Source organism: Cervus canadensis, chromosome 10 (assembly GCF_019320065.1).
Source record: "Cervus canadensis isolate Bull #8, Minnesota chromosome 10, ASM1932006v1, whole genome shotgun sequence".
Taxonomy (NCBI): domain Eukaryota; kingdom Metazoa; phylum Chordata; class Mammalia; order Artiodactyla; family Cervidae; genus Cervus; species Cervus canadensis.
The window spans coordinates 79,333,882-79,358,474 of NC_057395.1; the positions used below are offsets into that span (position 1 = coordinate 79,333,882).

The window sequence follows — 24,593 nt, forward strand, 5'->3', positions numbered from 1 at the left end:
GACAGGAGACCCAGCCGCTCCCGCTAACGCCCCGCAGAGCTGTCTGGCCTTGGGGACGCACGTGGCCTCCTGGGGACCTCGGGCTCCTCTTCTGTCCAAGGAGACGGTGCAGTCGCTGGGAAGTTCAGCTCTCTCACCCTCTTGACATTTCACAGCCATGGGGTGGGGAGGGCCCTTGCCTTATTTCTTTTTCAGCACTTGTCTGAGCCGGGCTAAAATATGGTCAGTCTACCCACGCAAAAAATTTTGAACCCTAGATACCTAGATAACTGATGAACCGTACAGAATAAAAGGCTTGAGTACACGCAAGTAACTAACAGTCACACACTGTACATGTCTAGGAGTGATGGGGTAGAACTGGAATTGGGGGAGGAAGACCCCATCTCCCCAAAACTGAGATCAAAACTAAACCTCCAGACTATTCACCTGCTTATAGGATCACATACAGAGGCTGGAGAGACAGGTTCGATGAAACCACAAGATCCAATAAACCCAAACATGGAAATGAGAATTTCTACAGGACAAATGACCCAGTTTCTTCAATAAATAAAATGTCCTCAAGCGTGCGTGTGGGTGTCGAGGGGGAGGAGGTTAACATTAAAATAGGGTTAAGAAACCTCTCAACTAAACTGAGTAAGTGGATCTTGTTTGGATCCTGACTGCAACTTCCTAGTTGTTAGAAGGTGTTCCTGACACAACTGGAAATGCAGCAGTGGAGATCGGTTATGAGAAATCGTTGTCCATTTAGTTAGAGGTCACCTTATCTGTTACAGATACTCGCGGAGGCATTTGAGGAATGAAATTAAAACATGTTGAAGATTTGCTGTAACAAGGAAGGAGAGCTGGGGAGTCACTCAGAGACTAAGTGTTGGAGGTTAGCCCATGGGGATTCAGTGCCTGCATCTTTCTATGACTGTGTATGTTCACGGAAAGTTAAAAGTCAGACACCGGGGACTCAATAAAGACCAAAGCCCGAGATTGCAAAACACCAAATCTATATTTACATCCACATATAATAACATAACTTTAAGCTGAAATATATCATAAATAAAACAAGTAATGTCTACTGTTTGACAACTTAAGTATCAACAATTAAAATAAATCAAACTGGAATGAAATAAATACATAAACAAAAATCCAACAGATTGTACCTCTAGTATATGTACTGTTGTCTCAAAGGGAAAAACCATACAGAACCAGTAGTATCCCAATAGTTAATACTGATGGACAAAAAAAGGAAAAAAAAAACATTTTGGAGTATAAGGGCTGTGGAAAGAAAAACAAAACTGTATTTTTAAGGATTCAGAAATGTGGCTAAAAAGGAGAAATCTGAAAGGTACCCAGATTTCAGCATAACATGAATTGACTTGTTTTCAAATAGATTTGGTGATTTTTTTTTTTAAATACAGATTTAAATTTCAGCCCTCTATCATCGTGTTTATCCCCTTTTAAGATTTATATTTACCGTCACAGCAAGCTTTCTGTAACACTTATTGGATTAGGTAAGGATCATGTCAATCATCTTTCTCAATGTGTTAATCTTCAAAAATAGGCTATAAAAGTGCAAAACTAGGAAAACAAAAATCTAGATTATGTACATATGGCTCAGCTTGTGAACAGAAAGAAAGGTCAATAGTGTACACTTTCCTGATACAAAGCACTTCATCACGATGCCAGCAGAGTCAGCTCAGATTAGGTCTCCCTTCTCACCTGGGAGTTAAGACTTTTCTATCAAGTGAGCGTCGTGTTGCATAATGAGAACAAACAAAAATTCAGGATTCTTTTGAGGACATTACCCTTGTTCTAATGGAGAAGGGCAAGGCAAGAAAAATTAACAGTGCAAATTTATTTTTGAAACAGTTTTCTTAATAAAGTATGTTGTGGTCACTAAACCCAGGTGCTGCCTGTAACAGTCAGCCATGGACAGTGGATTAAGGAACAGAAGTATAATAAAACATTTAGTTAGCCAGCTGGTGGCTAGTCTCTCTTTAAAACCCAAACTGTCCTGTACACTGAGAAAATGGTGCTGCCTCCAAACCACCAAAAATGGGAAGATGCCGAGGTCTCCAGACCAGGGAACTCCCCGGAGTACCAGGAGCCTCAGTCAGCACCCCTGCACAATCCATGTGTCTGTAATTAACCTGAGCGTGTCCACAGGCAACCCAAGCGCCAGACACACCGAGACTACCAGATGCAAACCTAAAATTTACCCCTCAGCTTTCATTTCTTTTAAAACTGCTTCCAATATATGTAATCCACATGTATAATTTAGCCTTTATATTTTTATATAACTAATTCAGGCAAACGCCAGAATTTTCCAACAAAAATGATTCATTTGATAGAAAACTAAGTAACTCCACATACAATTTGGTATGTTTACTGAGTGTGTGGCTGGCCTAGAGGAAATGCTTCTCTATAGATACACACACTTAAAAATCCCCCCGCCAATCCCCTGAGAAGAGGATTATGGGTCTGGGTCTTCCTCAAACGACCTACCGAAATTTGCAATAAAAGGGAACCAACTAGAGAAAGGCTGATCTTGGTACAAGCAGCACATTATTCATGGGGGGTCGATGTTTCCATTAAGACAAGAGACTGTGGAGGATTTAACATAATACAAATCACTGAGATTAAAAAAAAACAAAAACCGTACATTTTAGATGAAAGAGGACAAATAGCAGATATGTGCTCAAAGTGATGAGCAACATTAGAGGAAAAGAATACACACAGTATTTAAACAAGCAGGTTTACAACATATATTTACAAAATTTTTTACCTGAGGTGCAAGCGTTATATACTTTCTCCCCACCCCACCCCCCAACCCAAATGATTTCTTTTCAGCAGCGCTCAAGTATGCAAAAAAAAAAAAAAAACTCCATTTCTTATTTGGTCAATTCTAAAAAACATATTATTCAGGGCAAAATAGAGATGATGTCCAGTCTCCATTTGTGTACAACCCAAATCTTCCAACTATAGTCTTTATTGCTATTTGGTACAAAAGTTAACAGAACGACTTTACAAAACCGTAGTGTTCCTTTATGTGTTATGTACACAGTACAATCACAGCTTATTTCAGTAGCTTTCAACAATTGCTTTTTCAAAGGATGAACTAATTTAATTTCATGGAGTACACACATTTATATCCATCAAGACCTAAGGGGGGAAAAAAGGTTTAAAACATGATTAGGATAAAACTAAATACAGTTTACAAAATTTTTTAAAAAGTGTAATAAATACACAGAACTAAAAGGGTCTAGAAATGCAATGGATTCCATTTAAGCTTAAATTTTTAACCAAGTCTCAGGAGTCTGAATAAATAAGCTGCACTATTTAGGAGATGCTTACAATGAACAGTGATTTAATGAAGATGATTTAACCAACAACCAGAATTTACATCAGATACGTGTCAAGTCAACTGCCACCTATAGGAAACTCTGGAAATTTATACCTAATGAAAGGAAAATATATGGCACAAGACCACAGGTATTTAAGATAGGACTCAGGATAGAATAACCTCCTCCATGAGAAGAACAGGGCATAAAACACGTGTAACACTGTTTGGCCAAAGTCTATGGAGTTTTACAGCTGAAATTCCCAGCCCTGGGCCAGGCACCACCTCAGCACCGCTCAGGGTGGAAGTCGGGGGCACAGGTCAGGTGGGCATAAAGGTATGAACCACAACAGCACAGAACAACACAAACGGAAGCCCCAGCTCCTTGCAAACATGCTGCAGAAATACGTGCGCTTAAGTACCAGAACAAGGTCGTTTGGCCAGGAGGGTGTGGAAAGGACGTTCCCGAGTAGAGAGAAAGGCAAGCAGAGAAGCCCAGAGGCTGCAGGGAGAGGCGCAAGCTGGACACACGCGACGGCCCCCACCTGCCGCTACACACAGGGCAGATGACCGGCCAGAAACCGCGTTCATGTTTCAAGGCAGAGAGGATCTAATCCCATTTCTGCGATGCCGCCAGCCTCACACCACTAGCATCACCTGAGCGGGAGAGAAGGATGCAGACGGACAGGCCCGTATGCCCCAGGAGTCCCAGGGAAAACAGGCAGGAGAAACTTGCCCAGGTCCACGGGTCTCTATCTCTGAATCCAGATCTAGCAGGCACTGGGTCAAGAGTCTGCTCCACAAGGATATGGTAGTGGTTTAGCAGAACAAGAGCTATCTGGGAGGGAATGAAATCTGTCCATGAGCCTCAGTCTTTCCATTCACTTTATTGTTAACTCTCACATAGAGGTCATGCCCTCTGCCCACACTTGGAAGTAACTAAATTAACATGTGCACAACTCCAAGAGTGCCACCTGAAGCTTTTGGATACATCTGCCGTGTGAACCGGAAAGTCAAAATAAACCTTCTTGCTCTGGCCTACTCCTGCTCCTACTCTGATAAGGATTTATAAAGGTTCTGAACAAGCACTTAAACTGGAGGATTGGGGCACAGGCCTTGGATTTTGCAGACCTAGGACCAAAAGCAGGCAGAGGAAGGCGCTGGGCAAGTTACATAAGCCAAGTCCCAGTCTCCACATCTGTAGAGTGGGCACAGAGCCTCCTAACTTGGGGATGGCAAACTTTTCCTATAACTGGCTAGACAGCTCTCGGCTTTGCAGACCATGAAGTCCCTGTCACAACTACCCACTTCTGCTTTTGTGGCCCCAGGCAGCCATAGACAATATGTAAAGGAAAGGAAGTGGTTGTGTGCCAATAAAACTTTATTAACAAAAACTGATGGCCAGCACCTGGCCTAAGGCTCTAAGGATTAAACTAGTTCATGATGATAAACAATTCATTCAACCCCTGGCATGAAATAAACCCTCAGTAACTTTCAGTAGCTTTTACTACTTTACCATGATATCCAGAGACTCTGAGGGCTCTGTTTTAAAAACACTTCAAAATTCAATTTAAAAGCAATTTTACTTTGTAATATTATACTGGATAAGTTAGATGGTTTGTTTTCAATTAGGTAAAATCAATACAGTGTATGTGCTCACCTTTCATCCCCAAAATAGGCAATCAAGTTTTTTTGTCATTTGGTCGATAATGTGCGTTCCCAATAAAATTCTCATAGTTCCTCTTTTGCAGCATGCTGCTAGATAAGTGTTGATAGGATACAGGCCTTTTTCCTGGTTGGGGAAAAAAACAAGCGTAAACGGGCATTTAAAATTAAGCTCAACAATTAGGTAAGATGTATGCGTGTTGTCAGAAGTCAATTTTCAAAATTCCTAACTGATAATGTGAGCAGAACACATAAGATGCATATTTATTATAAAGTTAGTTACAAGGTAAAATGTTTTTAATTACAAGGAAGACATTTCTTAGCTTAGAATTTCAAGTCACTAAATGGTAAAATTATCTAACTGCTAGTAAAATTTAAAAGCCAAAATGGCAGCATAAAGATTTGAAGCCTTTGTGTATCATGAACCAAAACTGTGTGGAGGAAAAAAAAGACCGATTTACTTGCAGCAGAGTCTTTTCTCTTCAAGTAAAAGACACAGTTATGACTCATGTCCATTTTAAGTGCTGGGGGAGAGGGGGAGGAACACTTCTCATCATAAGGCTGCAGAAATTATTTTCACCAAAAATTTTATAAAAGTCACTGGACTGTGTGAAAGCGATTGTTTTCTAATTAGCTATCCCCAGATCAACTGGCATCAAGCCATTGATACAGAACAGTCACCACCCAGAACCTTTCATTAAGAAGGTAGAGATGTTTAAAATGGATTTGTCCCTTTGGGCGGAGAAACCTGCAGAGCTTACAACCAGAAGGCACTGCGGTTTCACCAAGTCAGCCGAGTGGGACAAGGCCCCACGCCAGCCTCACCTCCTCTCACGGGCTCCGGTGTGTGCTAGACACCTCTAGGGGGGGCGCCCGGGGCAGCAGGGGCTTTAGAGCCGCCTCCAGGGGACAGGGGCCTTCAAGGTACCTGTGGGCATCGAGGGTAACACGGAGAAGACTGTGCTTTAAGAGTCACCTAAGGCTGAGCCCCGGCAGAAGGCGGCAGGGCAGTTCCCTAGGTCTGGACACCAAAGGGATCCAGCAGCCTGGGAGGGGCCGGGTGGTCCCCGCGCCTGCAGAGCGCTTCCGAGGGCCCCTGGGCCCCCTGTGCGGGCGCCTGACCCACGCTGGTCACGAGGGCGGGCCGCCGGGCGCCCAGGACAACTGACCCGGCATGGCAAGGGGGTGCCGCCCCCGGGCCCTGCCGCCCCCAGCCCGGGAGGAGCTGGAAAAGGGGCTGCTGCGCCCAGCACCCCACCCCGCCCCCCTAAGGCCCCCCGGGGGCCCCCCGAAGACGCCCACCTTCTAGCGCAGCGGCTGCAGCAGCGGCGGGCGTGCAGGGCAGCAAGGCGGCGAAGGCGGGCCCGGGCGCGGGCCGCGGGCGCGCGGGGGGCGCGCAGGCGCACTCGGGCGGCAGCAGGGACGCCAGCCCGCGCACCACGCGGTACTGCGGCAGCTCGGGCGGCCGGCGGCACGGCGCGCAGGGCGGCTCGGGCGCGACGCGCGGCCGCTTGGGCAGCGGCTCCCCCGGCTCAGCGCCGCTGCGACCGCATGCGTAGTCCCGCGCGGGCGCCCAAGGGCCGTCACTCCTGGCAGCGTGGTCGCTCCTGGCAGCGTCGGCGGGGGGCTGCTGCTCCGGCCGACGCGTCTTCTCCGGGCCGGCCTTGCAGGGCGGCGCTTCGGGCGGTGTGCGGGCGGGGCCGGGCCCCGGGACCCCGAGGCCTGGCGGTGGCCGGGCGTTCAGCGCCTTGAGGTTGCTGGGGGCTAAAGTGCTGGCGTCGGCGCCCGCAGGCGGCGGAGCTCTGCCGGACCCCTGGGCACCGGAAGCAGGTCGCTCAGCCGGCGCGGGCTTGGGCTGTGCCGGGGCGACCGGCCGCGGCTTAGGCCTGAAGGCGCCGGGCAGCGGGGGCACGTCCTTGCCCAGCAGGAACGGCGGGCAGCCGGTCCGCCGGCTGCGAAGCACAGCCCTGCCCCGGCAGCTCTTGTGCGCGTCGGGGTGGTACTTGTGCTCCAGCTTCTGGTGCATCGTGAGCACCTCCGGGTAGAAGGTCTTGAAGGTGCAGAACGGGCAGGTGCTGCTGGCGGTCACGCTCCTGCCCAGCGGCACCCCCGCGCCCCCGTGCGGAGCGCCGAGGGACAGGTTCAGGGGCTTCTCCTGGCAGCCCACGTCCGCCCGCGCCTCCCGGGGCCCGAGCTGCGCGTGGCGGGCCGCCGCGGCCGCCTCTGTCCTGCACACCAGGGGGCTGGCCTGAGGGTCCGCAGGCGGCCTCTTCTTCAAGGCGTCCAAGCAAGCGGGGCCGGTGGCCTTGCTCGGCTTCTCGGCACCGTCATCCGCTGCATCCTTGCTGAAATCCTGAGTTTCCCTGTGCACTGGCGCGAGCACCGCGCCGCCCAGGACGCTCTGAGAGGCGGGGGCCATCCCCTTCAGTTGCTTTGCGGGTGGGCTGCCTTTAACATCTTTGGCACCGTCGAAACATCTTTTCAAATTTTTGGTTTGTGCGCTGTCGGCAGTTAGGAGTGCATCCTCGGCCTCCTGGGGTCTCCCGTCGCTCTTGCCGTCTGCAGCAGCGTCCGTCTGCTTGTCCTTGTGATGTCTCTCCAGGTGATACCGCAAGGAGGTCTTCTGCGCTGCAGCATAGTCACAGAATTCACATTTGTATGGTTTTTCACCTAAAACGATAAGTGTCACTTTACTACACAGGCTTATGAAGAGCATCAACACAGGACAGAGAGAACAGAGTTCGTCCTTCTTCCCTTCTTGTCTGTGAATCTTCGCATCCAGAAGCTGTCATGAGTTGTGGCTTTATCACTCTTTCTAACCCAAATATTTGAAAACGTGAACATGTGTCTTCAAAATTGAAAAGCACACCTTAAAATGATCTCATTTAATCTTCGTAACAGCCCTACGGGAGTGAATATTATCCCACTTTTACAGCTAAGTAAATGAGAGCGCAGAAAAGTTAATCTGCCTATGGGTGCACAGCCAGTGAGTAGAAGAGATGCAAATTCAAATCCACACGGCCTCCCAAACCATCATGTCACAGCTGCTTCCACAATCTAAAGAAAAGAGGACAGAATTCTCTGGGAGTCCAGTGGTTAGGGCTTCAAGCTCCCAGTGCCAAGATCATGGGATTAATCACCTGCTGGGGGAACTAAGATCCCCCCCCAAGCCAAGCAGCGTGGCCAAAAAGTGATAGTAATAAACATAAACCAAAGATGATTAAATATTATTAATTTCATTCTAAATCATAAAAATTAACAAAGCTGTGACATTTAAAAGAGTAAGGATACTTACTTAAAAGAGTAAGGATAAAGGAATCAGACATTAAACAAGAGACCAACTTCACATGAAAACAGATCAAGTTACAATACTACTAAAGCAATCAAATCAACAGCTACAAATCAACAGACTACACACACATTCTTACGATATCCCAAAGATCTAGAAGAGTACCTGGACGACAACCACCACCAGACACAGAATTACATCACAATCCTCAGAGCTAATACATGCAGTAAACAAATCTAAGGAGTTCCTTACCTGTATGCGTTCTGAGATGAATATTGAGGTAATAATTTGAACGGAAAAACTTTCCACAATAACTACATTCTCTTGAGGATGTAAGATGCTTCATTTTCCCTCCATCATCATTTTTATCTTAAAACAGAAACAAAAATATTCATGTAAGACGACAGCTCAAGGATGTGAACGGGGCAAGCTGACTTAAAGATTCTTAGTAGAACATTTTTGGAAAGTCTAAAATAAGTTTTATGTTAGGTATTGGCTAAAACAGCCAACTGCTGCTTTGAGGCTGTGTGCAGCATTAAAGCCTGTGTGCAACAGTTTTGTTTTCTGAGCACAGCAGAATTCACTGTTGAAGATTCCCTTCTTCATGGCCTCGGTCACAAGACCATTTAATAGACTGAAATGAACAGGCAGCTTTCTGCGCTCCCAGGCCTGAGACACACAGAATCTGGCAAACTTGAGCTGGACCTGCACACGAGCTGGAATAACCAGCTTCTTCAGAATAAATAAATTTAGGAAACCGAGCCAACACAAATGCCAACTTCCCAACCACCAGAGGAAAAGATTAACTTCCTTGAGGTTAAGCCAGTCACCACTAGAGGGCAGCAGGCACAGCTTAATCTAAAAGTCTGGCCCTGGGCGAACACCTAGGGGAGTCTGTCAAAGTTAGCAAAACAGATTTTGGAAAGCAGATCATATTATTCACAAGTGCTCACATGGGCAACCTTGACGAATCACAATCTGTCCCCAAGAAACAGTAGCTTAGACTTTAAACTCCACTCTGTCCACGATCAGGACGGTGGAGCGGACACAGGCCCACTGAGGGCGCCAAGCAGCGCTCCCAGGCCCAGATGCCGCAGTCACGGCCCAGCTCGTCCAGCAGGACCATGAGCTCCGCATGAACCTCCTGTCACCGCTGGTCACATCACACAGGAGACGGGACATCTGTAAAGTCAGCATAACTCATCCTTTTGCCTGGAAACCCTGTAACTTCCAACTGAAGGGCCTCTGCCTGGCCCTGTCCACACTCCAAGCCTAGCTTGATAGACTTCACTGATTTTAAAAAACAGCTTATAAGAAACCTTGGTGAGCCTCCAGGTACCATAAAGACGGAAGTAAATGGAGAATTCCCCAGTGGTCTAGTGGTCAGGACTCCACACTATCACAGCCCAGGGCTCAGGTTCAATCCCTGATGGGGAAACTGAACTCCCACACGCCTTGGGGCACGACTTAAAAACAAGAGAGACAGGACCATGTAATTTCTGTCACCCCTGAACTTCCGTGAAGACAGAACAGCCCCCTCCAAACACCGCGGCAGAAGACAGCAGACACAACCTTTGGTCTAAAAAGGTGTCACAAGGACTTAAAAAATCACTGCTATCAATCCAGTTTATAAAAGTTGAAAACGATAAATCATTTACTTTGCTTTTTGATTGTAAAAGTAAGTCTAAAGAAAGCCAGGCTGATAGCAGATGACAGCAAGTCTAGACCAGAGGGCCACATCACAGTGTGGATTCAGGAGGACCCAACCCCTCCCAGGGCGCCCGGCGCCCCCTGACACTCACACCCAGCTCGCCAAGCCTGCAGCTGAGCCGGCATGTCACAGCAGGTTACTGCTTCCAGCTGTGTGTCGGGATTTATGGCATGTTGCGTCACGTCCAGAGTTACGAAATGCCTTTACTCCAACACAAAGGACGTGAAACGTCCGGTCTACCTGGTTCCTGCTCCTTTAGCTTCACCCATGATTCTGTTGTGCTGTCCTTTAAAGGATTTTTTTTAATAAATAGGCAGCTGAAATCATCCTTGGGAGGTGGAAGACAAGGGTCGATGAACCAATTGTGTAAACAGGGAAATCTGGGCAAAGAAAGGTTAAGCAAGACGTAACCAAACCCAACACAAGTCTGGGCGCTCCCAGCTATTACAGGCCATCCTAGCCACCTGCGAACTGGGCCCGAGTTTTCCACTCAGTCTGGCAACGCCACCTACAGGCAGGATGTGACCGTCCACTGGGTCTTGCCCACGCCACCTACAGGCAGAATGTGACCGTCCGCTCACGTCTCGGGCACTGGGGCATCTCTCACCACAAACAGCACAGCACTGCCACTGTTTCTGAGGAGTCACTTAGAAGACTAGAAGGCTATGTTTAAAGTCATTTTTATGACGTCATTAAGACACCTAACGCATTTTCTGGATTTCTAAGCCTGAAGTTTATGCGCGTGCCAAATGCTATGTTTCCTGCTTCCAAGGAAACTCAAACACGCTGAATGTTTGCTGTGAAGACTACGCTCTCACACCCGTCATGGAATCGGAAAAGCAGCTGGGCACCGGCTTGAGAAAAGATGTATTAACCGGTCACAGTCCCCCGGGTCTCATACATGGGGCTCTTAAGAGATGTGAACACACAGCCGACTTACACCACCAGACGGCAGCGTATGTTAAAAGCACAGCCACCTCTATCAACGTCAGTATTTTTCTGAGACTAACTCATGTTCTCATCATTCCCCGGCTGATTTTGCAGGGGTTTATCAACCGACCTCCAGTAACAGAGTTCCCTAGGCAAATAAAAGATTACTAAACGGAGAGAAAAACTGTGTGAAGAGGGTCGCAACCTGAACCACAGGTGGGACGCTCTGCCCTGGATGGTGCCCCCTGGACCCAAAAGACCCACCAACAGGCCCTCGGCGACAGCCTCTGTTCCCTGTAAGTGCCGTCAGAACACTAGAATTGTGACTGAGCAGGTGAGATCTTTCATTGGCTTTGATGTGTTCACTCTCTATACTTTACCAAGAGCTGGAGTAACTCAGTTACAAGCCCCTGCCCCCAGACACGGGTGGCCCAGGCAGCGCCCAGTGGCCCACGGGTCACTCCCGTCCTGATCTGTGCCCACAGACACCACGTGGAGTGTGTGTGAGAGCTGGCTCTTGGCAGAAAGGCAAGTGTACTGCCTTTCAGGGCACCCTGCTTCAACAGACTAGGACTGGGATGCTGGGATGTGAGTGGAGGCCCCCATCACCCCCTTGCGGACATCGGGGGCCCAGGTGCCCTCTGCTGTGGGCCGCCCGGGGACATGCAGCACCCCAGGCCTCCGCCCCCGGGACGCAGCGCATGCACCAGGTGAGCTAATGTGAGGCCTCTGTTAGCAAAACATGACATGGTATCGCTCTCAGAGCAGGAAGCAACCTCGACAGGCCTTTCAAGGCCGCCCTACTGTCACAGAGAGGAGATGAAGGCCCTGAGAGCTTAGGGGCTTTTACAACAGACCAGGAGCCAGGACCCAGACCCGCCCTCAGTGGGCCCTGTCCTCCCTGCAGGACCGGGTGGGGGTCGGGGGTCGGGGGGCAGCTCACCCAGGTGGAGCCCGTCCGGGAGCCCGTCTTCGGAGCCGTCCTCAGAGCCAGCCTCCCGGTCCAGGGCCCCGCTGTCCTCCAGGGCGGGCGGCAGCTCCGGGGAGCACGTCCTGGGCTGCCTGCCGTCGGCGGCGGCGGGGGGCGAGCCGGCGTCGGCCCTGCGCTCCTTCTTGTGCACACGCGAGTGCAGCACCAGCTGGTGGTAGGTCCGGAAGGCTTTGCCGCACTCGGCGCAGTGCGTCGGCTTCTCCTTACTGCTGGCCAACTTGGGGTCCGCGTCCACGGAAGGCACTTCGCCGTGGGGGTGTCTGGACTTCTCCTTGTCTTGGGAGAGGCCGGGGCAACCGCCCTTACTCGTCCTGGGCTTCCCGGAGCCTTCGGGCTGGCTCTTGCGGGCGCTCCAGATCTCCCCCGGCTCCTCCTTGTCGGAGCACGACTCGTCGTTGTCCGTGCTGCCCTCCTGGCCCGGCTGCTGCTCCTTCACCTCTCGGCACACGGCCACCTTGCCCTTGGTAGCCAGCTGCCAGGCCTGGTAGGTGGTGAACGGGTCCAGCTGAGGTATCCACTTGGCTGGCTGCTTGGCGATCTCGGCGGGGGACGCGGGTCTCAGGTTCAGGAACTGCAGCAGCTCCGCCCCCGGCGACGGCACGCCTTCCGGCGGGGCTTCGGTCTGCGGGCCCCGGGGCCCGGAAGCAGCTTCTTTGGTGTGCATCTTCCGGTGATCGATGAGACTTTCTTTATTCGGAAAGAGAAAGCCGCAGACCATGCAGATCTTGTACGGCGAGGAGACGCCCTCGGCCGCGGGCTCCTGCACCACCTCGTTGATGGTCGCCGGGCTCTCCAGGCCGGGCTGCGGCCTGCTCTTCGCCCCCGACTTGCCCGTGTGCGTCCGCATGTGATTCTTCAGAAACCAGGGCTCCTTGAACCGCCGGCCGCACATGTGACACCCGTACGTGAACGAGTCCTTGTGTTTCTTCATGTGGATCTCGACATCGAAAGCCACGCGGAAGGTCTGCCCGCACACTTCACAGCTCAGCTCTTCGTTCTCCTTGCAGCTCTTGTCCTTGGGAGGCTCGCCGCGCACCTGAACTTTATCCAGAGGACTGAGGTACTCCGCTTCCACGCGCAGGACGGCAGGCTCACAGAGGGTGGGCCGGTGCTGCAGGAGGACGTGTTTGCTGAGGTCCTCGGAGCGCGTGAAGGTCTGACTGCAGAACATGCAGTCCAGGGGCATGCACCCCTCCATCTGGATGATGCTCTTCTCCGGCGTGGCTCGGAAGGGGACCGCAGCGGCCCCTTTGATCGTCATGGCGTCATCGAGCTCCATCTGGGTGCCAAGGGAATTGCCGATAACTTCCGGTCCATCCATATACACCAAGAGGGATTGGGTTGGCATGTTTCCTGTCTCCTGAGGACTGTATATAAAATTAGAATCTGCTTGAGGAATCTCTGGAGTTGGAATAAGGCCACTTGTAAAAGACTTGTCACTCACACACCCAGCAGCCCGAGGCTTCAAAACTAGAGCAAATATTTGTTGTAAAAATTCAAAAGAAAGTGTGTATTCCTCTACCGTCTTCTCTTCACAAGTCCAGGAAGCTCAGTCACAAAGCCGATCGCGGGATCTCTCTCCGACCAGGCAGAGACTCCCCAGTGCGTGGATGCAGAGCCCAGTCAACACAAAGCATGAGTTCTCTGTCTTCACAGAGTGAGTGAGTCAGCTGAGCAAGAAGTCGATTCCAGCAACCTGGAGACAAGGGATTTCCAAAACCTAGAGGAGGAAAAAAAAAAAGAGGTGAGCTCCAGTCAGAGAGGAGAGAAGGCAGGCGATGACTCACAGTGGTCTTCCCCACGAAGCAGAGAAGGTACCCGATTCAGTAGCTTCCCTTTTAGCAAATATCGCCGTGTACAGAGCGTCCTGCTACACGTGCTCATTAATTAAACCATTAGTGTTTTATCCAATAACCCTTATCAAACTGCGAGAAATTCACAGTTAAACTGAAAACCTGGTGCTTCAATGATTTAAATCAGAAATGTCAAGTTTCAGAACAGAAATGATCAAATTGAGCTTAATCTGTTTTAACTGCCACTGAAGTGCATGTGTATCCTTACAAACAATCTCTACAAGTCTAGAGACTTTAAGAATTGTTAAAAAAAATAACAATGAAAGCACCTGAGGCAAAATTTTAAAAGTCAAGAGTTTCACATTGTCTTACAGACAAACACACAAGAAACGCAGACGCCGAAAAGCACACTGGAGGATACACATAACCTAAATCACCAACAGAAGCACTGAAAAATAGGAACCTTTCCTGAAATACCCACTCAAGAAACACATTTTGGAATAGTTTCTCATCCTGGCCATGCAGAACCTTGAACACCATGCTCCTCATTTGGGCAGGCAACACCTGCCCAAACCCGTTTGCTTTTAACAACTTTCTGCCTTCAACGGGCACCGGGGTAGGACTTCCCTTGCCCAAACTACAAATAAGGAAATAAAAACACAAAGCTACTTTGTGAATGCACACATTTTAAATAAGATCCTCAACACGGCTGGTTCAACATGGCTTAGACTTCCATCAGAAAACAGACCCTCTCATTCCTAATCCACCTTTCACGTATGCGTTGGCCAGGTGCAAAATGGATGACCTGACTGAACTGCAGGCTCTGAGCTGGGAGCATTTTCACACTTGCAGAAGGATCAGCCTGTGAAGCCAACACCCTCCACCTTCAAGGTTAGCACAGGAACTGTTTCCACACAGTCCCAGCTACTTTACCTGAGGTCAGTCAAGTCCGCCCAAGAAAACAGAGATACATGCAAACTGCTCCCACCACAGTCAACAGTTAAAACACACACACACACACCTTTCCTTTCCTTCTCTCCACTTCCTCCAAGAGCAGGAGCCAGTGGGCTCAGAACAGGAGGAAACATTTCTTCCTCTTCTTCACACTCAGAAAAAGAAAATCCTCTACTCCCTGTTGTCTTTTAGTTCAGAGTAAACGAAATCTTTAACATTAAGCTTTAAGGAAGCCTGCAGATCAAAGTTTAAGGTAAAAAAGAATGGACTGAAGTGTTTTATCTTCAGTTTCTTGGCCTTTTGTTGCAGTCACAATGGAGGAGAAACACACAGACTGGGCTGCCAGCTGCTGGGCAGCACAGAACACTCCAGAGGCCGGAGTTCCAGTCCTGGCTGAGTTACAGCCTTGAAGCTGTCACCCCCGCGGACCTGTCTTCCTCCGTCTACTCAATGCGGGTGGTTAGATCACAGGACCACTTGCAGAGTTCAAAATATCCATGGTCCTGGGGTTAAACACACTTCATGGGTAGACGTAACTCCTTGATCATGCTGATCAAGATATGAGATGATATTTGGATTTGCTGAGTGATACTTTAGGTTTCCGTGTGGTCATTTACTCATTCAGCAAACATTTACTGAGCGTGAGTGTCCCAGGTAATACTGTAACTGAAGAAGGAAGAGCACACCCTCTGGAAAAGCAGCTCTCAAGCCCTGACGACACTTTTCACCCGCTGACAGCTGAGTGAGAAGTAAGAGAGGTGACTCTGAGCACCACACACAGCTACAGGAGTTCATCTCAATCTGAATAAAGCCTGCCCTTTATTTAAGACCCTTTCTACTTCTTGGGTGCCAAAATACCCTTCTTATAAAATCAAAGAGTGGCAATAGGAAAGGGGTTCTTTTTTTAATGTCCTGATTTGACAAAAATCAAAGTCCTGCATGTCAGACCTCAAAATTTTTTTTTAAAGAAATCTGACAACAATCTGACATTTGTAAGCTTTGGGAAACTCCACTTTTCTGTAAATAACCTTTCCCCAAAGACACCAATCCTAAACTCCAACAACTCTGGATGAAAAGCATGATGTGGGTACACTTCCCACAGTGCGTAACGGCATAGACTGGACATTCCTGTCTTCTGACAGTTAGTTTCAACTTATTATCTTTGAAACGTTCAAATATCTGGGTTAAGTAAGTCGTCATCAGCTTCCAACACAAGACCCAAAGGGGTGGTACAAGAGGACGCTGGAGAAAACCTTCGGAGAAAGAAGAGCTTCAGTGCCGCCCGAGAGGGTGAACAGGATGGGGTGGGAGCTGGGGGACAGAAGTCCCAGCCAGGGAGTCTTCTGGGGGCAAAACCTCCAGTGAAGGGACACAGCAATCCTTCCTGTTCTCTCAAGATGCCCGGAACAGGCCATGCCTTCAGCCCCAGGGGCAGACCTCCTGCCTGCTGGCTCACTGCTGCCCCCAAGTGCCCAGAAAAGGCCACACGCTCAGGCTCCCAGGAAACACCGGCTCAGCAGGACAGGTGAGCAGAGTGTGTGTGTGTGTCTCTGGCCACGCTTACCAACCGTAACTGACTTGATACTAAAATTAATTTGAATGTTCATCAAGACTTCTACATGGCTGTCTGTGACTGCCCTCATGACCATTTTCTACATTGTTAAGAGGATAATAAAAAATGAATCATATACAATCATACCATAAAGTTGACTAGTAGAAGCAAAAGTGCATCATTTGGATTTATAACCACTTTTCTTATTGACCTACCAAACCCAAAATGCAAGGCCGACTAGGGTAATCTCTCACAGCAAATGCCTTCAACTCTTTTCCATTTTATTTATTTATTTACTTTTGGCTAAGCTGTGCGCCGGCATGTGGGACCTCAGCTCCCTGACCAGAGATGGAACCCGGACCCCTTGCCTCGGGAGTCTGGGGTCTAAACCCCTGGACCGCAGGGAAGTCCCTGCCCTCAACTCTTGACAGACACTCAATGCAGACTTCAGCTATAAACCAGTAACTACCAAGACTAGACTGCTCAACAAAAAGTCAAAAATCTTTATAGAGCGCCTGTAATACCAAAGACTTGAATAATGACATATGGAAAACAGACGTCCTAACCTCCCTCCTGCTCACGGTGACAGATCACCACCCCAGCGGACGGGAGTGTGAGCGCACAGGCTCCGGAATCCGCGGTTTCACATGGAGCCGAAGAGACCTGTCTGCCTTGACAAAGAACTGGAGATGGGGGGAGACGTCATAAACCAACACTCTCACTCTAAACGCTTTTAGTTTGCACGAGAAGGAGCCTTCTGAACACACCAAGCTGACCGAAAGGTGCTCAGCAAAGAAGTTTTTCAGTATCTAAATTAAAAATGTTTTAACTTTTCCTTGGGTTAACGACAGCACTCAACCGTCAGCCATTTACCCGTCAGGCACCTAAAGCAACAGGTTATTCAGTAGAACCTTCTATTTGGAGAGAAACTAGCTAAGTTATGTTGTGATCACTTCAGTAGATACTTTTTTTTTTAATTTACCACAACATAGGCTTTGAAAAGAAAGAACCATACTGCTGTAACCACCTAAAATAAAATGCAAGTCTGGTGTTCTTTAAGCCATTTATTTTTTTAAAAAGCACATACTCATTTGTGAATAAAGTTACTATGAATTCTGCCAAAAACTACAGACCTGGAAATTAGCAAATACTACCCATTCTATCATACTTAATGAAAGGCACCATAATTGTGCTTACGCACAATAAATTACAGGTGAATGCCACCTTGCTGACCAAGTGACTTGGAAATACCTTTCTTTATGTACAGTTGTTCTCAAACCGGTGACCTCAAAGAAAGCACACCCCAACTGAACAGGCCATCTGACATGGAATATCTGCTACCATGGTGTGCAGCAATAAGGTATTCAAAGTCCTCAAAACCTGTTAAAAACACAGAAAATTCTATTTATAGCCAAGTAATTTGCAGTATTCCAGCAAGTCATCCAAGCTACCAAGGTATCCAAATAAATGATCATTGAAACATTCAATCTAAACAAACTGCTAGTCTCTGGCTGATTCATTTGTATCGTTTAAACTTCAAAATTACCTCCAAGATCTGGTTAGGAAACTGACAGTTTTTCTACAGGTTTCCCTTCTCTTTTACACATCCTATTTTTTTTCCTTAGTCTGACAAGTGAAGAGAACTCTGTATAGCAACCTACAGTGGTGATCAAAACCCACTGACTAAATCCTTCAACACTATTTCAAGGAAATCACCAAGGTCACACCCATTGAGCAGATGGCCAACCTGACTTTCCTAATATAGCTGTGGAAGGATGTTTAAAAGCTAAAGAGAAAGATTAAAATATTCAGCTTATATTCAACACCACAACCTATTCGAAAGTGAATGATTATTCAAAGGCAAAGCCTGAGAATCTGTGACAAGACAGTCTCACTTTCTTGAAATTCAGTGTAGGTGCTCAGTTCTACATGGGAGGCCAAGATAGGATAAAAATATAATCCTACTAGCACATTTGCAGGTTATGATGATGAAATCCAGCCTGATTCCTCCTCAATCAATTAAGGTCCATAAAGGATCTTACTATGAACTTAAAGCACCACGTATTAGCTTTAGTTTCAGTAATACCAGCATTAACAGATACTATGGCCTGTAAACTGGCTTTTAAAAATTCCATCTTGACGTGAAAGAGAACTATAAGGGAAAAGACGTGAAAGAGAACTGTAAGGGAAATTAATTTTTTAAAATTTTTAACTAAGCAAGAAGCATTGCTATCAGTGAGTTTCTATTATTACCACTTAACCAGTACTACCTTAAGTATTTTGAAAACATTTTGAACAGGACTAACTAAAGACAATTTCAACAAACCAAAAAAAAAGTGTATTTTTTAACCCTACAGAGAAAATGCTGCACACACACACAGATAACTGTGTGTGTGTATATATATATATTTCTGTATGTGCATATATACACACAGATATACAAATCACCATAACCATTATACTACCCATTACCCCACACACCCACACCTCTTTTTCCACAGAGCCAAATGGTGAGTGTTCTTAATTATACCCAATTTAACCCAACTTCAGATTATATATAAACAAGGGCAATGCCTTTTAAGGCATGAGATCTTTCTTTAGCCACATTTAAATATTCCCCTATCTCTGTTGAGTAAAATACTAAAGCTGTAAGTCTGGCTCTTTCAAATCACCTATTTGCTCTCAAAAAGAAGAAAAAAAGTCTCCCTTCAGTTAATACAATCACTGCTCAGTAGACTTATATACTGAACTGAATGAACTTACCCGCCGACCTAAAAACTACACAAAAATACTTCTGGTGTAACTGAACTGTTCTGAGGTTATCCTGACTTGTCACAGGCAGGAAATACAGCAAGAAACAGCGTTTCTCCTAAATGCTGACTGGGGAACAAACATACCTGGACTCTCCATTTCCAGCCCAGAGAACCGTCTGCTAAACTCAGGAGGTTCCCTGACACTCTAGAAACCAGAGCCAGTGGCTCGGCCAGCCCCGGGAGCCGGCAGGAAACTGGCAGCTGACTGCAGGCCGGCTCTCCTGCAGCAGGGGACCCCGCAGGCCAAAGGCGACAGAATCCAACTCATTCTCTCTACACAACTTATTCAGCTGTCTTTTCGGGTTTAGTAATTTTATTTCTCAACTTTATCATAAAATTACCAAACTGGCCCCAGATTTCCAGTAACTCAGTTATGCTGTGACCCTGGGCAGGAAGTAATGAGGCTGTTCGGAAGAGCCCGCCAACAAACGCTCCAACTCTCTAAGGGTCCGTGAGCGTGCGGGTGTGAGCTATAAGGAGGGGTGCGTGGTGGCACCTGGCCGCCAGGCTGCCCTGTGTGTTGGGAAGATTTCTGTGGGAATTGAGCTTACTCACCATGAGCTGCAGATTTTAGGAAAGGATGGTTCTCTACCCACCCCCCCACGTCCCTCCCACTTCCTCAAAGTCAGATTTCTATCTGCCCTCACGGTCTCCATTCCAAATCCTCCGCCCTACATACCGTTGCAAATTTGCCTAACTATAGTAAAAAAGCTGGAGGAAAAAAATCCACATCACCTTCCTCTCCAAAGTCACCATTTCATCAACACGTCAGAAGGGTTAACACTGCCCCCTCAAAATGAGGCTACTCAGCTATAAAGATCAAGCTTCCCTCCCCCAAATTTAAGAAATTTCCTGCTGTCTTTGTGTAACTCATCCTTTCTTCCACGTGCATTTAAACCAGTCAGCACCCCTCCCCCAAAGACCTGGAGAGGAGGCAACGAATCAGGACTCTTCCGGCACCTTTCATTTACATGCAACTAAACCCTTCACTATTTAGAATATTTAATATGACTGGGATTCCTTCAATGCCACTTCGGTGGCTGTTCTGTAAATATCTTCCAGGCTGTTTTTTTTTAAATTTTGTAACATATCTCAGTAATTTGAAAACCACTCAGTGTATTCCACATGAAGTCATTTAACTTAAAATCTCCTTACATTTATTTTATTCTAGTGGAACAAATACTCATCAGTTGATAAGACTGTCTCCTGTGTTTCATTCTTACTGTGTAATTCTTAAGCTTGAAAATATATAGCCATTGTTCAGTTCTTTGACAGCACCTTTCCAATTCACCTATTAAACACACTACTACACAAGTCAGCTAAAATAAGAAATTAGAAATGAACAATTTAAAACACAGGCAATAGTGGCATCTGTGAGCTGGAACAATCTGAATTTTTTTTTTCAACCAAGTGGAAACAAAGCTTCATGTAAAACATTTAAAAAAAAAAATCCAATCATTTACAGTCCTAAGGTCTTTTTTTTTTTTTTTAAGTAGTAGATTTTAAGCAGTCAAGAGTCATTAAAACTACTCAAAAGTTCTTATCAACCAATATCATGTTTGGAACAACTGTGAAAAGAGAATTTTACAAAGTGGGAAAACAGCACATCTTTTGGGACCCCCAAGGCTCTAATCAAGCGTATCAGAATTAAGAGTGCTCCAGGGTTGGGCAGGCAACCCTGCTGTGGCAAAAACAGGCCATTTCATCATAAATGTTGTTGTTAAAAGACAGAGAAGTGATTAGCATTTATCTGAAATGAAGAGACAGAGGGACCCTGTCCTTGCCAGGCCATTATATTCCTTAATTATTTCATCAGTTTGAAAGTGACTTGATGACTGAGTTCTATTTTCAGATTTCCTCTGAAAAGGACCACTGGAAGGGGCTTTTATTAAAACAGGCAAAAATGGAGGATTAGGAAGAGAACTCAGACCAGCCTCTGCTTAAACCTTTACTGGCAAAGGCTAACCCTAACCCTCCATATATTCCTCCCTTACCTGGGAGGGGGCGGGGATCAAGCTGTTATCTAAATCAATTCTTCAGGGTGACCGGGGGAATATTTTCTACAAGCTTTATCTGAATGGTGTATTAGTTCCTTTTTTTGATTAACAAGTGAAAGGGGATAATATGAACCCAAGACAAACACTAAACTTAGGTCTCACAAATTTTAAAAAAAACCCAGCAAAGGTCAAACAGCAGTGTTTGATGGTGTTGTGAAGAGAAAATGACTGAAAGAAGTTAGACATGAAAGAAAAGTGTGTCCTTTACCTAGAAAAGCCATGCTCTTCCCCACTTCCTCCTGCAGCATGCAAATCACTGTGCAATTCTAAAGGAGCAGCCCCCTCCTCCTCACCAAATAATTAAAATCCCAGACAACGAGATTATAAACCCTATTCTACCAAACAAGCCAAACAAATGATCAATCTGGCTTGTAACTAACGAACCACTGAATTTTTAAATAAGTCACTGCCTCTTGAATTCAGTACTTATATAACTGATTCAAGATGGCAGCAATTTGGGGTGGGGGCCGACTTCCACTAAAACAGGGGTATTAAACACACACACACATCACTGCAGTCTTTAGAATACCAAACAAAACAGTATCTAAAATAAATAGGACTTCTCAGAGAAAGTCATCTGCCATTAAGGACACACCTTACAAAGAAAGTCCTTAGCACACATTAACTAAGCAAGCACAAACTAGTGGTTTGACTGTTATATTTTTCAGACAAAAAGCAATTAGGTTACCACTCTGCACTTGTCACTAGGGCTCTAAAGGCTTCATGGAAAATCTAGGTCTATTACTCATTCTCAAAGTTATTACCAAATTCACTATTTTAAATCCTATTTGATATCAATCAATCAAGGCAGTCCATCGATCCCAGGAGAGGGGAAAAAAGTACAGTATGGAAAATTTTAAATGTACTTCCTGACACACACAAAAGAGAAGGTGAAAGGCTTCCTTCAAGACCCCTACCTAGTGGCCGGGCCTGGCGGGCAGCTGCTGTTACCCTGCCTTTTCTTTTGTTGAGCTTAATCTCATGTCAACTCATTCAACCAACTCGAAAGCGATGAAGACATAATTGAATCAACCTGAACTAAATCAGACCTCGGGTTCTGAAAACATGCAGCTCAACGTTTCCAAACGATTCAGAAAACTAGGAAGCCAGCTAGCTTGCACAGGGCAAGTAACACAGGCCCCCAGACCTGCCAAAGCAGCACTGGGGCCGCCATGTCTTCAATACACGCTAAGGAATGTTCAAGCTCAACACTCCAAGGCCTATAGGCTGATCCAGAAAGATAAATTGAGGCTCAAGGAATTTCAAAGTGGAACCAGCGCACCAAAGCCTCACACTCTGAAGTGACTATTCTTTTCTTGGAAAACACAACAAAAAGAGAAGGGAAGTTTACACTGCTCCAAGTGTGAACAGGCTACTTGGGGGCCCAGAAGTGGCCAGTGATGGCCCTTTCCTGCTCTCGTTACTAAGCCTCGCTCGAAAACTTCCCCTCCCCAACCCCGGCCCTCCCCACCCCCACCCACCCGCCCAAGAATGCGGCTTCCCGTCCTCGGTGGCCCTACCCTGAATCCTAAAACGTGGGTTCCAACCCCGGACCTGGACATCTATCCCGACCCCGGGTCGCCGGTCTCGGCCTGTGCACCCCGCAGGCCAGGTCTGGCCCCCTCCGAGCAAGACCGCCGGGCCGCCCCAAATCCAGCCTCCCGGGGCCCCCAGCAGCGCCCTCCCCTCTCGCCCCCTGCCCACCCCCTGGGGCTCGCCTTTTGGGACCAAATCAAGAGTGAAGAGGGCTCTACATCTGAAACTGAGCGGTTTCGCCACTCAGCGCCTCCTGGCAGAAACTTCCCTTTTTAAAAAAAAGAAAGAAACACTTTTAGGCTAACATTTCAATCCCTCCTGCCCTTTATAGAGTTCCTAGTTCTGCTTCCAGCTGGCTTTTCGCGTCCCACTAGAATTGAGTGATACAGTCTTAAAGCTTTTAAGGGTTACTTTTTTGAAGTTGCTTTTTTAAAAAAATCTTTCAAAATTAAAGGGGAAAAATAAAAAAAAAATTAAAAATCATATCACACACATCCAGGAAACGCGGCCCGGTGCACTGTCTGCTCTGGGATGGGCAGAAGCCCGGGATGCCCGGGGACGGATCTGGGGGCGCCCGGGGGCCTGGCCGGGGTGGGCGCCCCGGTCTGCGGCGCGGCCAAGCCCCTCCCTCGGCCCGGTAGACGCGCCCTCCGCCGGCCCGTGCGCTCGGTCCCGGCCATTGTCTACGGGGGACGCCTGTTAGGACGCATTGTTTTGCCCGTTCCCAACTTGCGCCGGCCCCTCCCGGGCCATCGTCGGGGACCCCGCGCCGGCCCGTCGCCCCCCGCCCGCCCGCCCCCCACGGCCGGGCCGACCAGCGTGGGGACGCGCCGGGCGGAGCCACCCAACTTTTCACAGTAGCCCCCCCGCCCAGCCCCCCGCGGGGCCCCGGGGTTCCCCGCGCCCCCGGCCGTCCTGAGGTCCCCCGGAGTGAGCGCGACGGCCACACCGCCGGTGCACACCCGGGGCTCCCCGGCACCGCGCCGGTAGGATCTCGCGCAGCCGGGCGGGGAGGGGGCGCCCGAGAGGGGCGGGGTGGAGGGCAGGGGTGGGGGGCGGGCTCGGGGGCGCAGCGCCCCTTTACCTGCGACGGCCGGCGTCCGCGGGAGCAGGGGTGGGGAGGCCGGGGCGGGGGCCACGGCGAGCCCCCCTCGGCCTTTTGTGCCGGCACCTCCGGGCCCCGCGCCCGCACCGGGCCCCCTGCCGGGCCGGAGCCCGCGGGCGAGACCGCCTGAGGACCCGGCGCCAGGGAGGGCCCCCCCGAAAGTGGCGGCCCCCACCCCAGCCCACCCCCCGCCCGGAGAATTTGGGGGCCGGGCTCACCTCGGGCGCGGGGCTAAGGTGAGCGGGGCGGGGGTGCTCACGGGGGGCCGAGGCGCGGGCGCCCCCTACTCGTCCGCGCGGGGACAGTGCAGGCGCGGGGGTCCCCAGGGCCGCAGGGCCGCGGCGCGTCCGGCGCACGGGGACTGTTGGGTCAGAAAGTGCTCGCGGAGCAGCTGTTGCGCCCGCCCTCGGCCCCGCGGCTCCGCGACGCCCCGCCCCGCCCCGCCGGCCGCCGGCCGCCGGCCCCGCCCCCGGCCCCGCCCCCGGGCCACGTGACGCGCACGGCGCGCCCCCGTCCCGCCCCCGTCCCGGACCCCGCCCCCGTCCGCGGGCGCGCGGGCGCGGGCCCCGCGCCGCTGGCGCACGCGCGCGCCCTTCGCCGCCCCGCCCCCCCGCTCCCGCCATCCGGCCTCACGCGGCCCTCGCGCCGGCGGTTCAGTGACAGGTACGCGGGGCGGGGGCCGCCAGGGCCGCGCGCAGGCGCAGTGCCGCCGCCCCGCCCCCGCAAGGTGTGCCCGGACGCCGGGTCAGCGGCGCTGCCCCCGGCAGGACGGGCCTTGACGCCCATCGGGGGGTTAGGAGGCGCTGTGCACGTTTTGTTCAGGTTTTCCTCAGGCATGAGAAAGGTCCATGAGATGAGATGATTAA

The 24,593-nt window shown here is 49.1% G+C and overlaps 1 protein-coding gene across 1 annotated transcript; it reads right to left on the minus strand.

Moving 5' to 3' along the window:
• Nucleotides 1-978: 978 nt before the first annotated feature.
• Nucleotides 979-23,302, minus strand: ZNF217 (zinc finger protein 217). The gene is made up of 6 exons (XM_043480602.1): nt 23,116-23,302; nt 11,870-13,465; nt 8,538-8,654; nt 6,299-7,666; nt 4,992-5,123; nt 979-3,153 (listed from the first exon to the last, which is right to left on the minus strand). Exons 1-5 carry the CDS (start codon nt 23,300-23,302, stop codon nt 5,014-5,016), a joined length of 3,378 nt encoding a protein of 1,125 aa, XP_043336537.1. The 3' UTR covers nt 979-3,153; nt 4,992-5,013.
• Nucleotides 23,303-24,593: the final 1,291 nt, after the last annotated feature.